The 18,931-nt window shown below is 39.5% G+C and overlaps 1 protein-coding gene across 5 annotated transcripts in view; it reads right to left on the minus strand.

Moving 5' to 3' along the window:
- Positions 1-10,190: 10,190 nt before the first annotated feature.
- NEK10 (NIMA related kinase 10) overlaps positions 10,191-18,931 on the minus strand; it is a 182,601-nt gene continuing 173,860 nt past the window's right edge. For all 5 annotated transcript variants that reach the window (XM_050938314.1, XM_050938315.1, XM_050938313.1 and 2 more), the window contains one exon: positions 10,191-13,738. In XM_050938314.1, coding sequence (XP_050794271.1) covers positions 13,690-13,738 — 49 coding nt within the window. In that variant the 3' untranslated portion in view covers positions 10,191-13,689. The remainder of the gene's footprint in view (positions 13,739-18,931) is intronic.

Genomic DNA, 18,931 nt, shown 5'->3' on the forward strand with positions numbered 1-18,931 from the left:
CTCACATTTTAGCAAGCTGATCATTGGTGAGAGCGTGTGGTGGTGCGGTTCTCTTAAACATACTGTGCCTGCTTTCAAGTAGCAACATATTTACTGAAGATAAACAAACAAACCAATCTTTAGAAAGCAGAAAACAAAGGAAGAGTTTTACTGGCTACCTGAGAAAAATCTGAACAGAGAGGAATGGGGCTACTAACAGATGGAGGGGACAGCATCTAGCCAAAGTTGGGAGTTCCTGCAGTTCTATAGAAGGAGAGATCATCCTGCAGGGATGATGAGAACCATCCTTAGGGTCAAGTAAAACAAGTGGCTTTTTGGGGGCAGAACTGAAAAGGACAGTGGTGATGTAAATTCTCCAATCTCTGATGCCAAGTATAGAGATCATAGGTGCCCACTCCATAGGTGCTCTGGGCTCAAGCACCCATGGAAAAAAAAATAGTGGGTGCTCAGCACCCATCAGCCACAGCTGTTTGGCAACCCCGCTGAACAGCTGATCTGTGGCACTGTTTGGCAGCTGGGGGAGAGTGGAGAGCAGTAAGCAGCGGGTGGCTGGAGGCTGGGGTGGGAAGAGGCAGAGAGGGGGCAGAGCCTTGGGGGAGAGGACAGAGCAGAGCGAGAAGAGGCAGAGAGAGGGCGGGGACTCAGGGCAAGAGGTGGAGTGGAGCGGGCCTTGGGGCAGAGGGGGGGAAAATAAGTCTGCACCTATGATCAAACAATGGAGAATGCAGCAATAAGAGAAACATGCAGCATGGCCCAGTAATAGAGCATCTTGTTTTCAGCTCAAGTCATATGATTAAGAAGGAAAAGTGGTATAAAAACCTGCACCCTGTCTACATGACAATGTCCACCATTGGCATCACTGCTGGAGCAACACCAGTGCTGAAAAATATTTACAAACATTCCTAGCACAAGCAAAGCTCTAAAAAGGAATAATAGGGTTTTTTAAAGAAGAAAGAGGCCATTAGGGCACTCTAGAAAGAAATTACATAAATATAGTGGGCAGATATTCTTACCTTGATACTTGCAATATTTTTTGTACTTCCCTGTACTTACTGCAAATGGATATGGTTGTCTAAGAGAACTGGCAGGCTTTAAGTGTGTATTAGCAGGTTTTATGCAGTTCACTCATCTGACACATTGAAATAGTATCAATCTCTAGTACATTTATTTCAGGATTATTTTTGAAGAATGGTATACAAATTTAAGGTTATCCACATTGTTCAACCAGATCTGTTCAACCAGATCTTGTCACTGAGTTCTTCTACTTTAACATGTTTCTTCATTCTTAATGTCTTCTGTTGATTTGGAATGTCATTGTTTGCTGGATTTTTTTCATTCTACCCTATGTCTTTATACAAAGAATTTGTTGGAATGCAACAAGCTGACGAAATTTGGCAAACAAATGCAAATTTAAAACAATGCACCCTAGGGCCTAACTCAACATCGCAAACATGTATTTATAATATAAACATATATACTACATCTTTGTATATGTCAAGGCAACATTTCCCCCCCCCCCCCAGTTTTGGATAAGTAATAATGGATGTTATCTAGACATCTAGACATACTATTTAGAAAGATTTTAGATTGTTAAAATAAGCAGTGCGCAGTAGTTGTGTTCACAACTAAAACATACCTTCTAAATACCCCTAACAGTACCATGCATGGATTGCTGCTGTTCATTCACTTCTGTTATGTATAGATTTATTTTGTGATTAGAACCTGGATACTTGGCTGTCCACAGCCTTAAAAGGAGGCTTTACAGACAAAAACTTACACTGGACTTTCCCCCCCACACACACCCCAATCTTTGTACATTTTTGTCTGTCTTGGTAGTGCCAGCAGTGGAATGCATGTGAATCAATAGCACCAGGAAAGATGACAAACCATAACATTGTTTCATTACATTTCTTCTTTCTGGCTGTGATTTTTAAAAGAAGTGAATAACTGTGGTGCATGTGATGAGAACTGGAAGGCATAAAGTTAGTGAGTCAAATTCTTGGAAACTATTTCCTACAACATCTCCAGAAACACATTGAAAAGCTCCATTTCCAAAATAATGGAGAGAGCACTTGTGTCTTTTACAAGAGCAGGCAGTGACTGTCCCTCCTGGGGGAGGAGGAACAATGCAGTGGTTGAAGCACAGGACTAGGAATTGGGCGACTTGGATTCTATGCCTTGGTCTACAACAGACTTGTGATGTTGTGCAAGTCACTGGAGATTCTGATACCTTTTCTTATGGTAGGTATTGCCTTACGCTACAAATATTGTCCTTGACATCATGAACGTAGGGTATCATGAGTAAGGCTATCAAAATACAGCCCTTAGTCTTTCTGTGTATCTTCAGCATCTGTAAGATCGGCTTATATGATTTACCTTTCAGAGGCGTTGTAAGGTTTAGTTCATTAAAGCTCTTGAGATCACCAGATGTAAGGCTCTCCTGAAGCACAAATTACGATGTTCTCCAGCATGTCACACAAGTGAAAGATGGTTTGCTTCTCTAACCTAAACCTAACAAGGTGTTGTGAAGTCCTCAGATGTCAGAATGAAACATGAATTCACATCATTTAGAAAGATCCCTAGCTTTTTTCCCTTCCTCTTTCACCTGCCTGAGCCCAATGATACACACGGTAATAATTCTGAGCTCCTGTCACAATGGAAAGAATTTTTTCTTCCAGAAAATTTGTCCAAACTTGCAAGCAGAATATTAAATAGCTTAACAAACCCATGGGCTTGTGAGCAGCACAAGAATACAGCAAAGACACAGGATATTAGTTTCTCCCACTAGGAATATTTGAGCTGTAATATTTTCCTCAGTAATGAACTCAGCATGCACAGAACAATTATTGCCAAATCATTAACACATTTGAGTCATGACAAAATTTATCATTTGCTTAACAAAAAATCATATCAGATACAGTGATGTTTTGTGAAATGCATTTCAAAACAGCCCATGTGTTTTTCTTATGGGCAGGCCAGATGATGATAAAAATCTATTTCAGGCTGTACAGCAAGGATTTATTTTTGTTTGAATGTTTACTTCTATCATTTGCCTGTCTCCCAACCAGTAAACAGTGGCAGGGCCAGATTAACTTTTTGTGGGCCCGGCGTCAAAAACATTTGTGAGACCCCATGGGGCAAGTCTCCAGGGTGACGGGTGGGCTGGGGGCAATGAGGCACAGCGCAGTGGGAGCAGCCCCGCTCCGCACAGCCCAGCAGGAGGGCACTGTTTACAAACCTGCAGCTGCCAGACGCACACTGTTCTGCCCAGCCCTGTGCTGCCAGCATGTCCCCTTCCCTTGAGGGCAGGCCCACACCACACTGCCCCCTTGCCCGGTGCCGCACCCACATGCCCAGCACCCCCTCACCCAGAGACCTCCACCACAGAGCTCTCTGCCCAGCCCTCACCCCTCCCAGAGACCTCCCCCGCTGGCCTCCAACCACAACTGCACAGCACCCTGCACACCACACTGCTCGTCCAGTGCCCCCCACCCATAGACCTCCCCACTGCCCACCACCTTCCTCATAGTCCCACCACCACAGCTGCACAGCACCCCATATTCCTGAGGGGATTCTGCACCAAAAAAATAAAAATTATGCGCACAGTATTTTAAAATTCTGCAGATTTTGTTAATAAGTAATTGTGAAGTCTCCAACATGGCAGTGGGGAGCACAGGCCACTGGTTGCATGGAGGTGAGAGATCACCCTGCAGCTTCCCCCAACCCCACCACAAGGACTCGGCAGTGAGGCTGCACCGAACGCTGACACAGTGCAAGGGCCAGGCCTGCCCCAGAAATACTCTGGGGCTCTGTCCCCCATGCCAGGCGCATCAGGTGTGTGTGAGCAGGCTCAGCCAGACAGCAGGATCCAAGTGCAGAAAGACTTAGTATGAGGGTAAGAGAGCCCCAGCCCACTCCACTCTGCTCCCCTGGCTCCCGGACTTTGGGAGAGGGGGAACCGCCCCCCAGCACTCAGTGGTGGCACGGAGTGGGCTGAGGCCAGGTCATTCCACTTTCTGCCGTCCGGTGAGTGCAGGTCGTGCCTGACCTCTGCTACAGTCCCCTGGGATGTGTAGCTCAGGGGAGTGGGTTTGGGGAGGAAGGGATGGAGTGGGGGTGGGGCTGGGGTGGAGCGGGGTGGGAAGAGGCGGGACAGGGGCAGAGCAGGGGCAGTGGGGGTTCGGGAAGAGGTGGGACAGGGGCAGATCGGGGTGGGGCAGCTTTTCTGGCTGGCTCAGCCAGCCGGAGGATTGGGCTAGCCGGGGCCCCTTTGATTGTGGGCCTGGCGCCATGGTAAACCCAGTACTGGACATTCATGGTGTGCAACATTGACAAGTAAGAACTCAACTGGGTACAGTAAATCACACAGAGGTTTCTAAAGGAGGAGGTTTCACTCTTCCTTCAATCAAAGTGCAAGGTTGCTGAGATCTCATTGAGGACACAGGATGATTCCCAAAGTGGAGGAAGAAACTCTCTCTCTCTCTCTCCTGGGATGTGCAGAATGATACTGCAACTGTGGAGAACTATTTAATCGAAGAAAGCCAGTGGAAACCAGCTGGAGGATATGCACCATCATAACACACACATTTATTTTATAAAATGGCAGAAATAAATGAAATACCAGTGCCAAATGAAAGCTAGGTACCATAGTTAGTGCTTGGATACCACTATGTTGTCCACAAGATAGGCTGATGAAGATGGTTACTCTCTCAATAAGGAACTCTCCTGTGAATGCTCCTCGTAAGCAGAAGTTGCAGAAGCCACCAAAGTGGCCTGTAAAAGGATCCACCCCTTCCAAATTCCTTCATGCTCCAGCTGTTGCAGAGTGAAGGAAGGAAGTCCAGTGCCTGCAGCTTCCCAAAGTACCCAGTGGGAGTCACCCACACACACACCCCTCTGGGCCCAGAAGCCCCCCCTACACACACACACCCCTCCCCACACTACATGTTCTTCAAGAGCAGGGTAGTACTGAGAACACTTCAGGAATTTATCCTCCATATGTCCCATAGATTTCCAAACATTGTATCCCATCTATTTTGTTGTGCTTCAGTGCTAGATGCTGCAGTATGAAAGCCACATGGCTCAGAAACTACATAAAGGATGCTAAAGAATTCTCATTTCTGGTAGGAACAACAATTTACACCTCAAGATAAACACTGACTTAATGGATAGGGGACTGGTATGCCTCAGTAGAGAGAATTTGTAGAGTAGCTACATGATCAAATATTCAGAAAGCACCACAGATTGAATCTGATGATCTCCACAAACAGCAGTCAGCAGAGCCATGCTGCGGTGTGGTACCTCTGCTTTTACTGTAATTTTCTACAACCCTGTGATAATTCTGCTTTTCCCGCTAAAACAGTCTGACCCGTGGTCAAGTCCCATATGTAGGGATCAGTGAACTTGCCAATGAAAGGAGAATGCAAACAAGGATCTTTTCTGCTGATTTCTGTTCTCCAAGGCAGGTGTCAGATTCTTTTGAGAGTACGGATATGAGACTCATCTCAAAGTTGGTTCTACGATTCAGGAGCACATTATGTTCCATGATTTATTAGTCCTCCAGGCCAGGAAATTCCTGTCCCCATATAGACACAATACTAACCTATAGACTGGGTAGAGCTCCTTCTAGAGGAAATGAGCAGGCAGCACACCAGATACAAGGCTGTCCTCTGACTGTCTAGCTTCCTCATTTGAATAATGAGAGGGAATCTAAACTTTGCACAAGGATCAATGGAAATGTCTGTCTCACAGGAGGGAAATGGCAGACAGGAAAACATTTATTTAAGTCTGATATCACAAAGTATCTTTAAAAATTGCTGTCTGCAGCTACTCACCTCTCTCATGTATTTAATTCCTCTTCTCTGCAATATAAACCTAATTACAGAGATGATCAATTCAGCCAGGTGTAAATTAAGAATAACAGATTGCACTGTGAAGTTTTAGGCATGTCCCCAATGTGTGTCATGGCGCCACTGACATTACTCGTGGATTTCAATTGGCTCAGTTTGTTTTTTTTTAAATTACTAGTGTTCTTGTTGTGAACCTCACCATCTCCTATTGACAACAGTAAAGTACAGAAAGCCTTGAATAATTCAGTTTTAATTAGGGCTGTCAATTAATCGCAGTTAACTGACGTGATTAGCTCAAAAAAAGGAATCATGATTAAAAAATTAATTCTCCTTTCATTGGCAGCTTTACTCGCACTGTTAAACAATAGAATACCAATTGAAATTTATTAAATATTTTTTATTTTTCTACATTTTCTGATATATTGATTTCAATTACAACACAGAAGACAAAATGTACAGTGCTCACTTTATAGTATTATTTTATTACAAATATTTGCACTGTAAAATGATAAAAAATAGTATTTTTCAATTCATCTCAGACAAGTACTATAGTGCAATCTTTTTCTCATGAAAGTGAAACTTACAAATGTAGATTTTTTTTTGTTACATAACTGCACTCAAAAACAAAACAATGTAAAACTTCAGAGCCTATATGTCCACTCAGTCCTACTTCTTGTCCAGCCAATCACTCAAACAAATTTGTTTACATTTACAGGAGATAACGTTGGCCACTTCTTATTTACAGTGACACCTGAAAGTGAGAACAGGCATTCACATGGCAATTTGTAGCCAGCATTGCAAGATATTTACGTGCCAGATATGCCAAACATGCGTATGCCCCTTCATGCTTCGGTCATCATTCCAGAGGACATGCTTTCATGCTGATGTCGCTTGTTAAAAAAATAATGTGTTAATTAAATTTGTGATTGAACTCCTTGGGGGAGCATTGTGTTTCTCCTGCTTTGTTTTACTGGCATTCTGCCATATATTTCATGTTATAGCAGTCTCAGATGATGACCCAGCTCATGTTCATTTTAAGAATACCTTCACTGCAGATTTGACAAAACGCAAAGAAGGTTCCAATGTGAGATTTCTAAAGATAGCTACAGCACTTGATGCAAGGTTTAAGAATCTGAAGAGCTTTCCAAAATCTGAGAGGGACAAGGTGTGGAGCATGCTTTCAGAAGTCTTAAAAGAGCAACACTCCTATGTGGAAACTACAGAACCCAAACCACCAGAAAAGAAAATCAACCTTCTACTGGTGGCATCTGATTCAGATGATGAAAATGAATATGTGTCAGTCCACACTGTTTTGGATTGTTATTGAGCAAACTTGTCATCAGCATGGAAGCTGGAATGGTAGTTGAAGCATGAAGGGACATATGAACCTTTGGCACATCTGACACGTAAATATCTTGTGACTCTGGATACAACAGTGCTACACAAAAGCCTGTTATCACTTTCAGGTGACATTATAAACAAGAAGCAGGCAATATTATCTCTTGCAAATGTAAACAAACTTGTTTGTCTGAGCGATGGGCTGAACAAGAAGTAGGACTGAGTGGATTCATATATTTTACATTGTTTTATTTTTGAATGCCGTTATTTTTTGTACATAAGTCTACATTTTTAAGTTCAACTTTAATGATAAAGAGATTGCATTCCAGTACTTGTATTACTTTTTTTAAAATGAAAATATTTGTAATAAAAAACAAAGTGAGCACTGTACACTTTGTATTCTGTGTTGTAGCTGAAATCAATATATTTGAAAATGTAGAAAAACATTCAAAAATATCTAAATAAATGGTATTCTATTATTGTTTAACACTGTGATTAATTGTGTGATTAATCACAATTAATTTTTTTAATCCCTTGACAGTTCTAGTTTTTATTTACTGAAAGCCAATAGTCAAAATGGACTGAAAGGTGTTTTTTTTTCTAATGGCTACTGTCTATTTGGACAAACTGAATGATGGAACCTTCAACTCAGGCTTGGGTATTCAAAATCAACTGCCAGTTCATCCACTTGAAAATAAATAACATTCTAAAGTGATTTCCTATTTTGTCTCTACCTAAATGCCTGCTCACTTGAAATTGCCAGTTCTTCCTCGAATCAGGCTAAAATTTCTTACACATTAACAACTTGAATAGGTTTGGGGTTTTTTGGAGTGCAGTGGTCTAAAAATTGCTCTTGAAATTCAAGAATGCTCTTAAATTGGAGGGAAATGCAAGACATGTGTTTGTCCAGGTCTCGCTACTTTATTAACAGCATTTTATAACACCTTGTATTCATTGTCAAATCTCCTAATTGAAAACACAATTGAAATGATGAGCCAGTGCACTTTTCCAAATTCCTCTTTCAAAAGTTAGTCATAACTGGACTATAAAAGGTAACATGACTTCCATGGGGAAATATAGAAATACGATCCGTGGGTCTATCTAGTTCAGTATCCTGTCTCCAACAGTGGCCTGTACCAGACTTTTTAGCTGGATCTTTTTCATTATTTAACTGAAGCGGCTGGTCCTGATTTCAGATATATAATCACAAATTCCTGCACAGTTTATAGGAACAGTTATCACACTCATGTGAACATTTATCTTGAAAGATGCCACATGATACATATTCTCATATCTGAGATCAAGCTCAAATCTTACATTTGTTTCAGGCTATTGTTTTGCTCAGTTATCACCATGCAGTGAATGGGAAAGCTTTTAAAGTAACCATTCCATGTGTAATTTCTTTCTTTCTTTCATTTCTAAACATTTAAGGTTAATTTCTGGTCTCTGTTACCCATGTGTAAACCCAGAGTAACTCCACTGATTTTGCTGATGTTCTTCTGGAAATATGCTGGGGTAACTGGCAGCAGATTCCAGCCATTAGTATAAACTGCAAAATACTCTTCAAAATAAATGTGAATTCATTTTCTATTAGTAGTGGACTCAAATAAAATAAAAACCAAACCCACACATGCCTAAAACTTTGTGAAAGTAGTGATCAAAGATCTCAGATTTTCAGTTTGGGTCCATCTCTAACAACAGTTTTGCAATGCAGCATGGGCCAGTGGATAAAGCTCTGGACTAGGACTCAGGGGATTTGGATTCTACTTCCAGCTCTGCTGCTGACCTGCTGTGTGATTTTGGGCAACTCACTTCACAGCTGTGTCTTCCTTCCTACCTTTTGTCTTGTCCATTTAGACAATAAGTTCTCCAGGGCAGGGACTTTTTCTGTTTGTTTGTACAATGCCAAGCACAATCAGGCCCAGATCTCAGCTTGGACCTCTATGTACTAATATCATACAAATTAATAAAAATGACGGAGATAATAAGAATATTTTTCTTTAAAATGTGCATTGTTGTAGTTAATTGCACCTCATTTTACATTTACAAATCTAAACACAGAAGCTACAGTATTACAAATGCATGGGAAATCTACAATTTATAATCTTATTGTATGTGTCCTTGGTGTACTATTTGCTAGGCCTATAAACCATTTAGATATGTGAAGGACTTGGTTTCAAACATACTTGCAGCTCTCTGAAGGCAATATTGTAGTACACAACCAACTACCCCAATAATAACTACAGTATGGAATTTAACTCTAAAGATCGACAGAACTTCGCTAGCACAGAATGTTGCCTATGGGACATTTGCAAATTCCAACTCTCATGAAAAAGACTATAAAAGAATAGATATACTCGTAACAGCAATTCATTTCAAAGACAAAATATACCAACAGTCAGTAATATGCATATTTTCTTTCAACAAATTATTTATATTTGCTTACAGAGGTCTCCCTTTTTAAAAAAAAACAAATATTGCACTAACAATTCAGAAGAAAACAAATTATAACTTCCATGCAATTTTGTAAGAGCAGCCAAGTACAATATAAGATAGCTTTGGAAAAGTGTTTAGTCTTGTTTTTTTCCTGAAATCTCACAAAAAAAATAGTTCATGGGAGCAGTGGGACTGCCTTCCTATAGAGTACACAAGAGGCAAAAAATTCCCACAGGAAATTAGGTTAAAAAAATATCACGGACAAATAGCGTACAGCTCAGATCAGTGACCATCTCTCACCAAAGACACAGATAAGCAATATACCGGCACTTAAAAAATAAAATACAATGTGTAAGTCAATCAAACAGGATATATTTGATTTATATTTAACAATGTTGAAAACAAAAAGAATTCTATGTGCGTGTTCAATATTGATGATTCATGATGACATGGATGGCCCTCAGCAGACATAGTCACATAGTGCCGGCATTTGGGAAATGGCACACAAGCTAGGTGCCCTTGCAAAATGGTTATTTCTCTCACCGCAGCATATAACAGAGATTTTTAATGTTGACTGTAAGTAGGACAAATGCTTAAAAGTTTGGTGAGAGGGGGAAGGGGCAGGGAACCAGAAATTGTATCCTCAACTCTAATCTCCTATATCCAGCATGCTGGAGAGTTCCAGCTGATTTTGTAGAACACAGGGAGAGTACCAGATGAGGCCCGCTGATTCCCTGGCATGGACTTTTAGCCTAGTGAAGCCATGCTGTACTCATGCGCACTGCTAATGCCTCAGCCAGGCTCACTTCCCAACTCTGCATTTCACCAACAGCTGTTGCAGAGTCCCCCTACGTCTGCTCTGCACTGCCTGTCACCACCAAGCTCAGCTGAAACGCCATCTTTCCGTGCTGTGGGCCCATTGTTGGGCCCACACAATATTTATCCTGTTATTGACAGTGCTACACATTTATTATGGATAAACACAAAGTCACTAACTATAGTCTGCTTTCCAATGAAAACTATGCCATCAACTATCAATAGACACGTAATAATATCACACAAATCCAGCCCAAACACAAATCTCATCATTTTAATACATGCCTGAAAATAAGGTCCAATCCATTGTTGATGCAGTGCCCTCTATTTCCATTTACTACAGTCTGACAAAAAACACGTGGGGAGGAAGAACATTGTAAATAGACATTTTTTACTATATTAGTAAGGATAATTTTATGCTATTTTGAAAAAAAATAATTGTGGAAATGTGTATTCAGTTTTAGTGGGGCCAATATATCAAGAGTTAGTTTAAATGAGGTCTTTTGTGTATAAATGCATGCAAAAAGTAATTGAAATGTCATACAAATTCTGATTTTCTTGTTTCATACAGTGCAGGCTTACTTAATAACACCTCAGATATTAACCACACCTTGTTGCCTTCTCCTGTACTAAGAAAGATGTTCACTGTGACTATCAAAACCACATTAATATTTAACCAGAAGTTGGACTAACTTTTAGTGATTGCATTGTAAATAATACATCATCCATTGCTAACTATGATGTATTTGCAAGGCAACTGCTCTAATATTCATATTACTTTGTAAACTGTAACCATTCAGTGGCACTCTTTGGAGGAACAGGTACCTTAGTTGGAGACACATTTTGATAGTCTTCTAATTGCAAAACATAACAGGGTTTGGTTTGGTTTTCAAATAATATGTACACCGGGAGCCATTACAAACTCAACGTTTTCCATTTTCCAATGATTGTGGTTTCTGCTATTCTAAACATAGGGAGATACCATGCTTATGTCATGTTCCAGTGATGATGTGAATGCTCATGTAAACACATATTAACTCCAGGTCACCTGTATTTACATTTTCAAAAATGTGCATTTACATTTTAAGGAGGTACACACTTCGTAGGGCATGACAGATTACATCTTTTAGTTCAGTGGTAACATATAGGGGGATTTATTCTATGGCTTTAATGCACATGGTATTTTAGGAGTTGTGAGATGAAATTACATCGAGGAAGGTTATAAATCAGGGCAAGGATTGTGTATCCAATAAGGTGCAACCAGCAGTGATGGTAACAAGGGTTTAGAGAATTGCACAGCAAGACAGTCAATTTTTAACAGATGAGAGGTAAACTGATGGGTATGCCTCTCCTTCAAGTAGTAACAGATGTATCTAAAAATGGATTGATATTAACTAGAGCACTTAGGTACTAGGAAAGCAGAAAAACAGCAGACAGTAGATATTAGGGGGATATGCATAGGTGACCATTATGTGTGAAAATATTATGTTAGAAAACAAAATACAATATAGTTTCTAATCCTATCTTTCTAATGCAGATGTATTACTTTCCATAGGATGGCATGTAAGAGCCTTGTTTGCTTTCTAAAACAGCTTCTCAGTGGACTTTGGCTGCTATGAGTCTGTCACTACCCAAATGCCAAAATTGGGCATGGTGGCCTTCCACGCTACATTTCAACTTTCTGGGGGAAATGCTTTATGTTAGACTGGGCTGTCACATGTTTGTTTCCCGGATGGGTCATCACATCAGAAGGATAAACCCATGTTCTGCACAACATGCCTCCTTGTGATTTAAACATGCCCTTCTTGGCTTTGTACTCCTCCCAATCACTCACTCAATCTCTGAATTTCTATGCATTTTACACCACCTAAAACCTCTCCACTGAAGGTGTCTAGGAAGGGGATGGATGCCTTTTGTATCCTCACCTCACTTAGACCCACTGCTGCCAACTTTCACTAGCTTAGAATCTGGGCTAGTGAAATCCCAAATGACAGGGGAAATAATATTCTGTAAATTGTTAAGAAATAATATCTAGTTATTTACATATGTTTCAAGCAAACTATAGCAGAAATATTTTGCCAGTGTATACACAGTAAATATGACATACTTATGCATTCAATCTATCACAAGTAATTATATGATAAGCATGAAATAAATAAGTTTCAACAGTCTAGGCATATGTCACCATACGTATTCTGATTTTTACAGTAGTTGTGTTAGATATAGTATAATCAGACTGTAGACAATGGCTCTCACACTTAGTCAAAACTCTAAAGATGAAAATAAAAGCTTCAGTAATGTTGAATTGCGAAACTTTGCATCTCTATTTAACATATAATGTACATATAGAGAAAGATATCCTCAAAGTGCATTAAGTACTACAAATTTGATTAGCAGCAAAGCACTGGTTTCATTTACTTATTTATTTTCTGTTAAACAGTAAATGTGTGTGCATATTACACTGTATACATATGATACATATTTTACATATACATATCTATACAATATATGCATGTCTATATATATGATAAACATATATACACACACACAAAAAACATGTACATATATACACACACATTCTGATACTGTATTCAAAGTTGCAATTTTTAAAAAACTACAATTATTCTCAGAAGCTGTGCAAGTTGTAAATAATGACTATTAATTAGTGCTATACCAGCATTAGAAATTGCTACTATCCAAATGGCTACATTTAAATATTTAATAGTTGAATCAATTTCTAATTTCTAATTCTGGTGCAGTGAACCTAAAAATATTTTATTTCCTGCCTCGTTCCCTTTTTGATTTCTTTCTCTTGCTATAAAAGATAGCCTGACTATGAGCCTTAAAATATAGCTCCAGCAAACCTGAGTATTCAACAATTCTTTAAAAAAATAAAATAAAAAAATAGAACATATGCATTCATTGTCAGGAATTATGTTTTTCTCCTAATGCACAAACTTTGAAGCATTTTCCCAAATAGTATGTGCAGAATTCACCTTGTACAGTGCAAGAAGTTTATGCTGTAAACAGAGCTGCCACAAAAGTATCGTACTGAAGTTCATCAGTCGTGAGGTCTTTTGAAAGCTGTCTTCCATTTGTTTCAGCATTGGAATCCCTTCCCATCCATATATTTTGAGCAAAGCTTATTATCCCTTTGGTGATCACACAATATTATGTAAGAATATAATATTCTGAAGTAAGGGCAGTTTGACTTCAGAAAATAACCCAGTCTGTTCAGATTTGCAAGTTCTCATCTTTTGGCTGGATGATTCTTTGTTCCCCATGGATAGTAGTGGTACCTACAAAGATAAAGAGGTAGTAAGTGTTTGTTGGTCCTAGGAAATCTTTACTATCATGTTCACCAACATCAGAATGGATCTCTGTGCTATCAGCAGGCAAATTACTATCATAGAAATGTGATATATAAGCAGGGTAAGAAAATAAAGCTTGGATGCCTTTCTAATTGCTATGTTCTACTCAACCATAAATCACTGGGCTTGATACAGCAATTACTGGTTGAAATTACATAGTCTGCTATTCGGAGGGCCAGACTAGATGTTTGTAATGAACCCTTCTGGACTTAAAATCTATGGGCTTCACTATACATTGCACAGAAACAGTGTGGTGGTAGGGTCTGAGGGGGAGCCAGTCACAGCTCTCTGATTCCCAGCTGTCAAGTCCTGGCACAAGTTAAAGCAGCAAGGAGACAGCGTTAGCTTACGCTGCTGGGATAAAAGGCCCTCAATCACTTCATGGCAGTGGAGAACCAGGCACAGCAAAGTTTTGCTCCTCGACAGCCCTCTCTTCTCCTAATAAGCCCCATACCCGCCAGGCATAAGAGACAGCATGGGAGATGGTGGAACCGCCTCTGTCAGCTTTATGCTAGTGGAGATTCCCCCACTAAATAATCAAACTAGTCTTGTATTATATTACACTGTCCTGTGGAAACATGCACCAAGATTTTATCCTCAAACCGTGTAGCTAGAAAGTAAAACAAGAAATGTTTTTTTTCTTTTTCTTTCACAAACCTTATCACCTTCTGCTTCGAGTGCAAGGAGCGCTCTACCTTGTTTTTTTCTAACACACACACATCAGCATGTACAGTAAAAACCCACCTCAAAACAAAGTGCTAACAAAACAAATCACTAAGCTGCGCACACAATTTTCCCCCTGGGAAGAGGATGAGTGAAAGAACAAACACAGTGTTAGTCATGCTGCTTAATGCACTACTGGAAAGTACTCTGCTCTTAGGGTAGTGTGGGTGGTATAAGAACCTATTGGGGCGGCCTGTCCATATAGGTGAACTAGGCGGTCGCCTAGGGTGCCAAGTTAAATGGGACGAGGAAAAAAAAATCAAATTTAAAAAAAAATAAATGGAAAAAAAATGAAAAAGATGAAAAAATACAAATGCAATAACGAAGATCTCATTATTTCAATTCTGGTGGGTATACAGAGGGAATATGAATTACAGTTCATTTCTCTACATTTCTGAGAATGTATTAATATGTCAAATCTTTTATTTACTGCAAAAATAAAGAATATTTTGGCAAAAAAAATTCTATTAGCGACATAGGGTCAAGATGACTCACTCTGCAGTTTTGATAAGCAATAACTCAGCCACAATGAAACACATCCACCAGCAGCAAGAGCTGCAATGCTAGTGACACCTAACTCGAATACACATCAAGGTCACATAGCCGGAAATTCATGTAGAGCGGAGATATCACGAGTTGATTCATATCACACGGTCATTTTAACACACGTCGCAGATAGATAGTTAAGAATCAAGTGCATACTGTGGAAAATTGTGTTTCTTGGTGCCAAAGGATAAAGAATAACGTCTTTCAGCATTATAAATCCAAAATGTGAGTATCTTTAAGTGTTATTAAACCTCAGCATTATTATTGAGCTGTGTAATTATGAACTTTTCTTTGTTATAACTGGATCACATGTAATAAATAAGGTCCATAAAAGAAAAGTAACAGCATTAATGCTTAATAGACTACGAAAGTGATGACGTCACACTCCAAGCGGGTAACCATGAGGAAGGGGATTACTTTCCAAACAACCAGTGTCAGGTCATGACAACAAAAAAGGTCATTTTGCTTCCATGTAAACGCTGTAACTAACTGTTTTAATAGGTAAGTGAGTGTATGTTACTAATCATTGAACCTTTAAGCAGTGAAAAGATGTTTTGGGATGGCTGCAATGTGGTTTAAATCACCAACCATGCGGTGGGTGTGTCAGCCATCCTTAACACTATAATACTTGCAGTCAGGAACACAGTACATAACAATATTCAAATGCCCCATGGCAGAAAGAGGAAAAATAAAGCCCTCAGGAACTGAGTATTGTAAGTGAAAGGCTGAGAAGGAAAAGAACCAACCAAAACAGCAGGGACCCTTCCTGAAATATCTTCTCTTTAATACAAATAAAGATAGAAGCAGTTCACAGCATCCATCTGAAGGAATTTTACTTGGAGAGGAAGTTAGTTCACATCTGCATGGAAGCAGTTTGGAACATCAAGATGAAGGTATATTACTTCGAGATGAGGGCAGCTCACATCCACAGAAAAGCAGTTTGGAAACTCAAGATGATGGAAACTTACTTCTAGATTGTCAAGGTTTTTTCCTCACTTTGAACTTTAGGGTTCAAGAAGTGGGGACCTGCATGATTACTTTTAAGCTTAATTACTAGCTTAAATTTGGTACGCTGCCACCAGCCAGAAGTCTGTGTCTGGCACACTTCTGTTCCCCCCCAAACCTTCCCTGGGGAACCCAAGACTCAAACTCCTTGGGTCTTAAAACAAGGAGAATTTAACCATCCCCCTCCTTTTCCCCCCACCAATCCCTGGTGAGTTTAGACTCAATCCCTTGGATTCTAAAACAAGGAAAAATCAATCAGGTTCTTAAAAAAAAAAGCTTTTAATTAAAGAAAGAAAAGGTAAAAATTATCTCTGTAAAATCAGGATGGAAAATGCTTTACAGGGTACTCAGATTCATATAGACTAGAGGGACTCCCCCACCCCCAGCCTAAGAGTCAAAGTTACAGTAAACAGAGGTAAAAATCCTTCCAGCAAAAAGACACATTTACCAGTTGAGAAAACAAACATAAGACTAATCTGCCTTGCCTGCTATTACTTACTATTTGGAAACATGAAAGACTGATTCGAAAAGATTGGAGAACCTGGAATGACGTCCCATTCCTCTCAGTCCCGAGAGCGAACAACGAACCAAACAAAAAGCACAAACAAAGACTTCCCTCCACCAAGATTTGAAAGTATCTTGTCCCCCTATTGGTCCTCTGGTCAGGTGTCAGCCAGGTTCACTGAGCTTCTTAACCCTTTACAGATAAAAGAGACATTAACCCTTAACTATCTGTTTATGACATAGATGAAGGCAGCTCATAGCATCAGACTGATATGGAAGTGGAGAAAATGTATTCACCTTCAGAGAGACATGCAGAAATTGAACTAAACGAAGTAAAAGGAAGAAAGGATGAGGAAGTTACAAACAAGTTACAGTATGGGGACCCATATTCATGGCCCAGATCTGATGACAGTGTGCGGCAAATTCTCATGGAACATGGACCCGAACAAGTTCATGAATTTCCCTTCCCTGAGGATGGAAATAAAAGAAAATTCTCTGCTCAGCATTACAGGAGGAAACTCATTAATGGAGAAGAAATTCATCAAAACTGGGTACAATATTCAGTGTCAAAGGAGAATGATGTTAATCAATACTAGGGTCTTTTTCGTTCCTTGCAGTGCGCATTCTCTAAATTTGGTTGTCGATGCTGCTAGATGCTGTTTGGAGGCAAGCAGTTTCTTTGACCTGGTGTAACATGTTTATGTGTTTTTCTCAGGCTCAACATGCCGTTGGGAGATTCTGACTCACCATGTAAATTCTCTAACTGTGAAATTACTTAATCAGACAAGATGGGAGAGTTGTATTGATGCTTTGAAGCCTCTTCTCTATGAACTTGGAAACATTTATGATGCCCTAATTGAAATTTCTGATGATACTACCTTTACTGGATCATCTGGCAATACAGAACGTTCAGATGCAGAAGCTCTTGCAAATGGCCTTTCCAAGTTCAAATATGTGACTTCACTCATTTTGTGGTATAATATCATTTTCAAGATTAACCTCACTAATAACCAACTTCAGAAAAAGAACTTAAACACACATTCTGCTATTCAAAAACTGCAGCAAACTAAAAATATTCTGGAGGAATTCAGAAGTGATGAAGGGTTCGAAAGAAAACACTGGTAGATTCTCTCAAGCTTGCTGAAGAAATAGACTTTCCGACAGACTTTGAATCAGAGCCAGTTTGCATTTGGCATAAGAAACAGCAGTTTTCATATGAAAGATGAGCCACACCCATTCAGCACCCAAAACAAAAGTTCAAAGTGAATTTCTACTTTGCAGTCCTTGATACTGATATTCACTCGGTTGACAAAAGTTTTCAACAGATCCAGCAGCTAGAGTCAGTATTTGTCTTTCTATGTGATATCCACAGCTTGCAAAAGAAAACAGAAAAACAGATAAAAGAGAATTTTGTATAAAACTGGAGTCGGCATTGACTCATGAAAACTCAAAAGACATTGGTGCTACAGATTTGTGTAGTGAGCATCAGGCTTTTTAAAGACGACTTTAGAAACATTCCACTCCTGAAGAAGTACTGAAGTTTGTTTGTGAAAATTAAACTGACAGTTTATGCTCTACGCATTCTTTTAACTTTGCCAGTTTCTGTAGCTAGTGGGGAACATAGCTTCTCAAAGTTAAAATTGATAAAAACATATCTGCGTTCAACAATGGCACAAGAGAGACTTGTTGGACTTGCCACAACGTTAATAGAGCATGAAATAGCTGGAAAAGTGCATCTAAAAGACCTAGTGACTGAATTTTCAAAACTCAAAGCAAGAAAAGTCATGTTTTAAGAGCACAGATTGTTTTTTATTTGGAGTGTTTTGTAAATACAGGTTAATGTTCACTGAAGAGTTTTCTTATTTCTTTCTATATTGGATGTGGTGGTAATGGCAGTCAAAGCAGGACAGTGTAATGGATGATGTTGGATTTGTAATAATAAAAATTATAATTAACATTTTTAATGAATTTTTATTTGAAATCGTACTGAAATATCATCTAGTTGTCATGTACAAATCTATTCTGAAAATTTTGTGTCTCTATTTTATCTGATCTCAGAAACATTGGTTGGACATATGGACGGACAGACAAACCGAATAATTGAGCCTCTGTTTAAAGAAACATGCTTAAAAAACATTAAAAGGAAAAAAGGGTCAAAATGTTTCCCAGTTACCAAAAACCTCAGCCTAGATCTGCCCTTGGGGTTTGGGGGTGGGGGCTCCAATTGCATGGTTCACCTAGGGTGCCAGTTGCTGGCAGCTAGTCTAGGGCCTCCCCTGGAACCTATACAGAATTAAACACAAATAACTATGTTAAGGTTGCAAAGGCAAGTACTCTAAAGTT

This window comes from Gopherus flavomarginatus, chromosome 2 (assembly GCF_025201925.1).
Source record: "Gopherus flavomarginatus isolate rGopFla2 chromosome 2, rGopFla2.mat.asm, whole genome shotgun sequence".
In the NCBI taxonomy this organism is placed as follows: domain Eukaryota; kingdom Metazoa; phylum Chordata; order Testudines; family Testudinidae; genus Gopherus; species Gopherus flavomarginatus.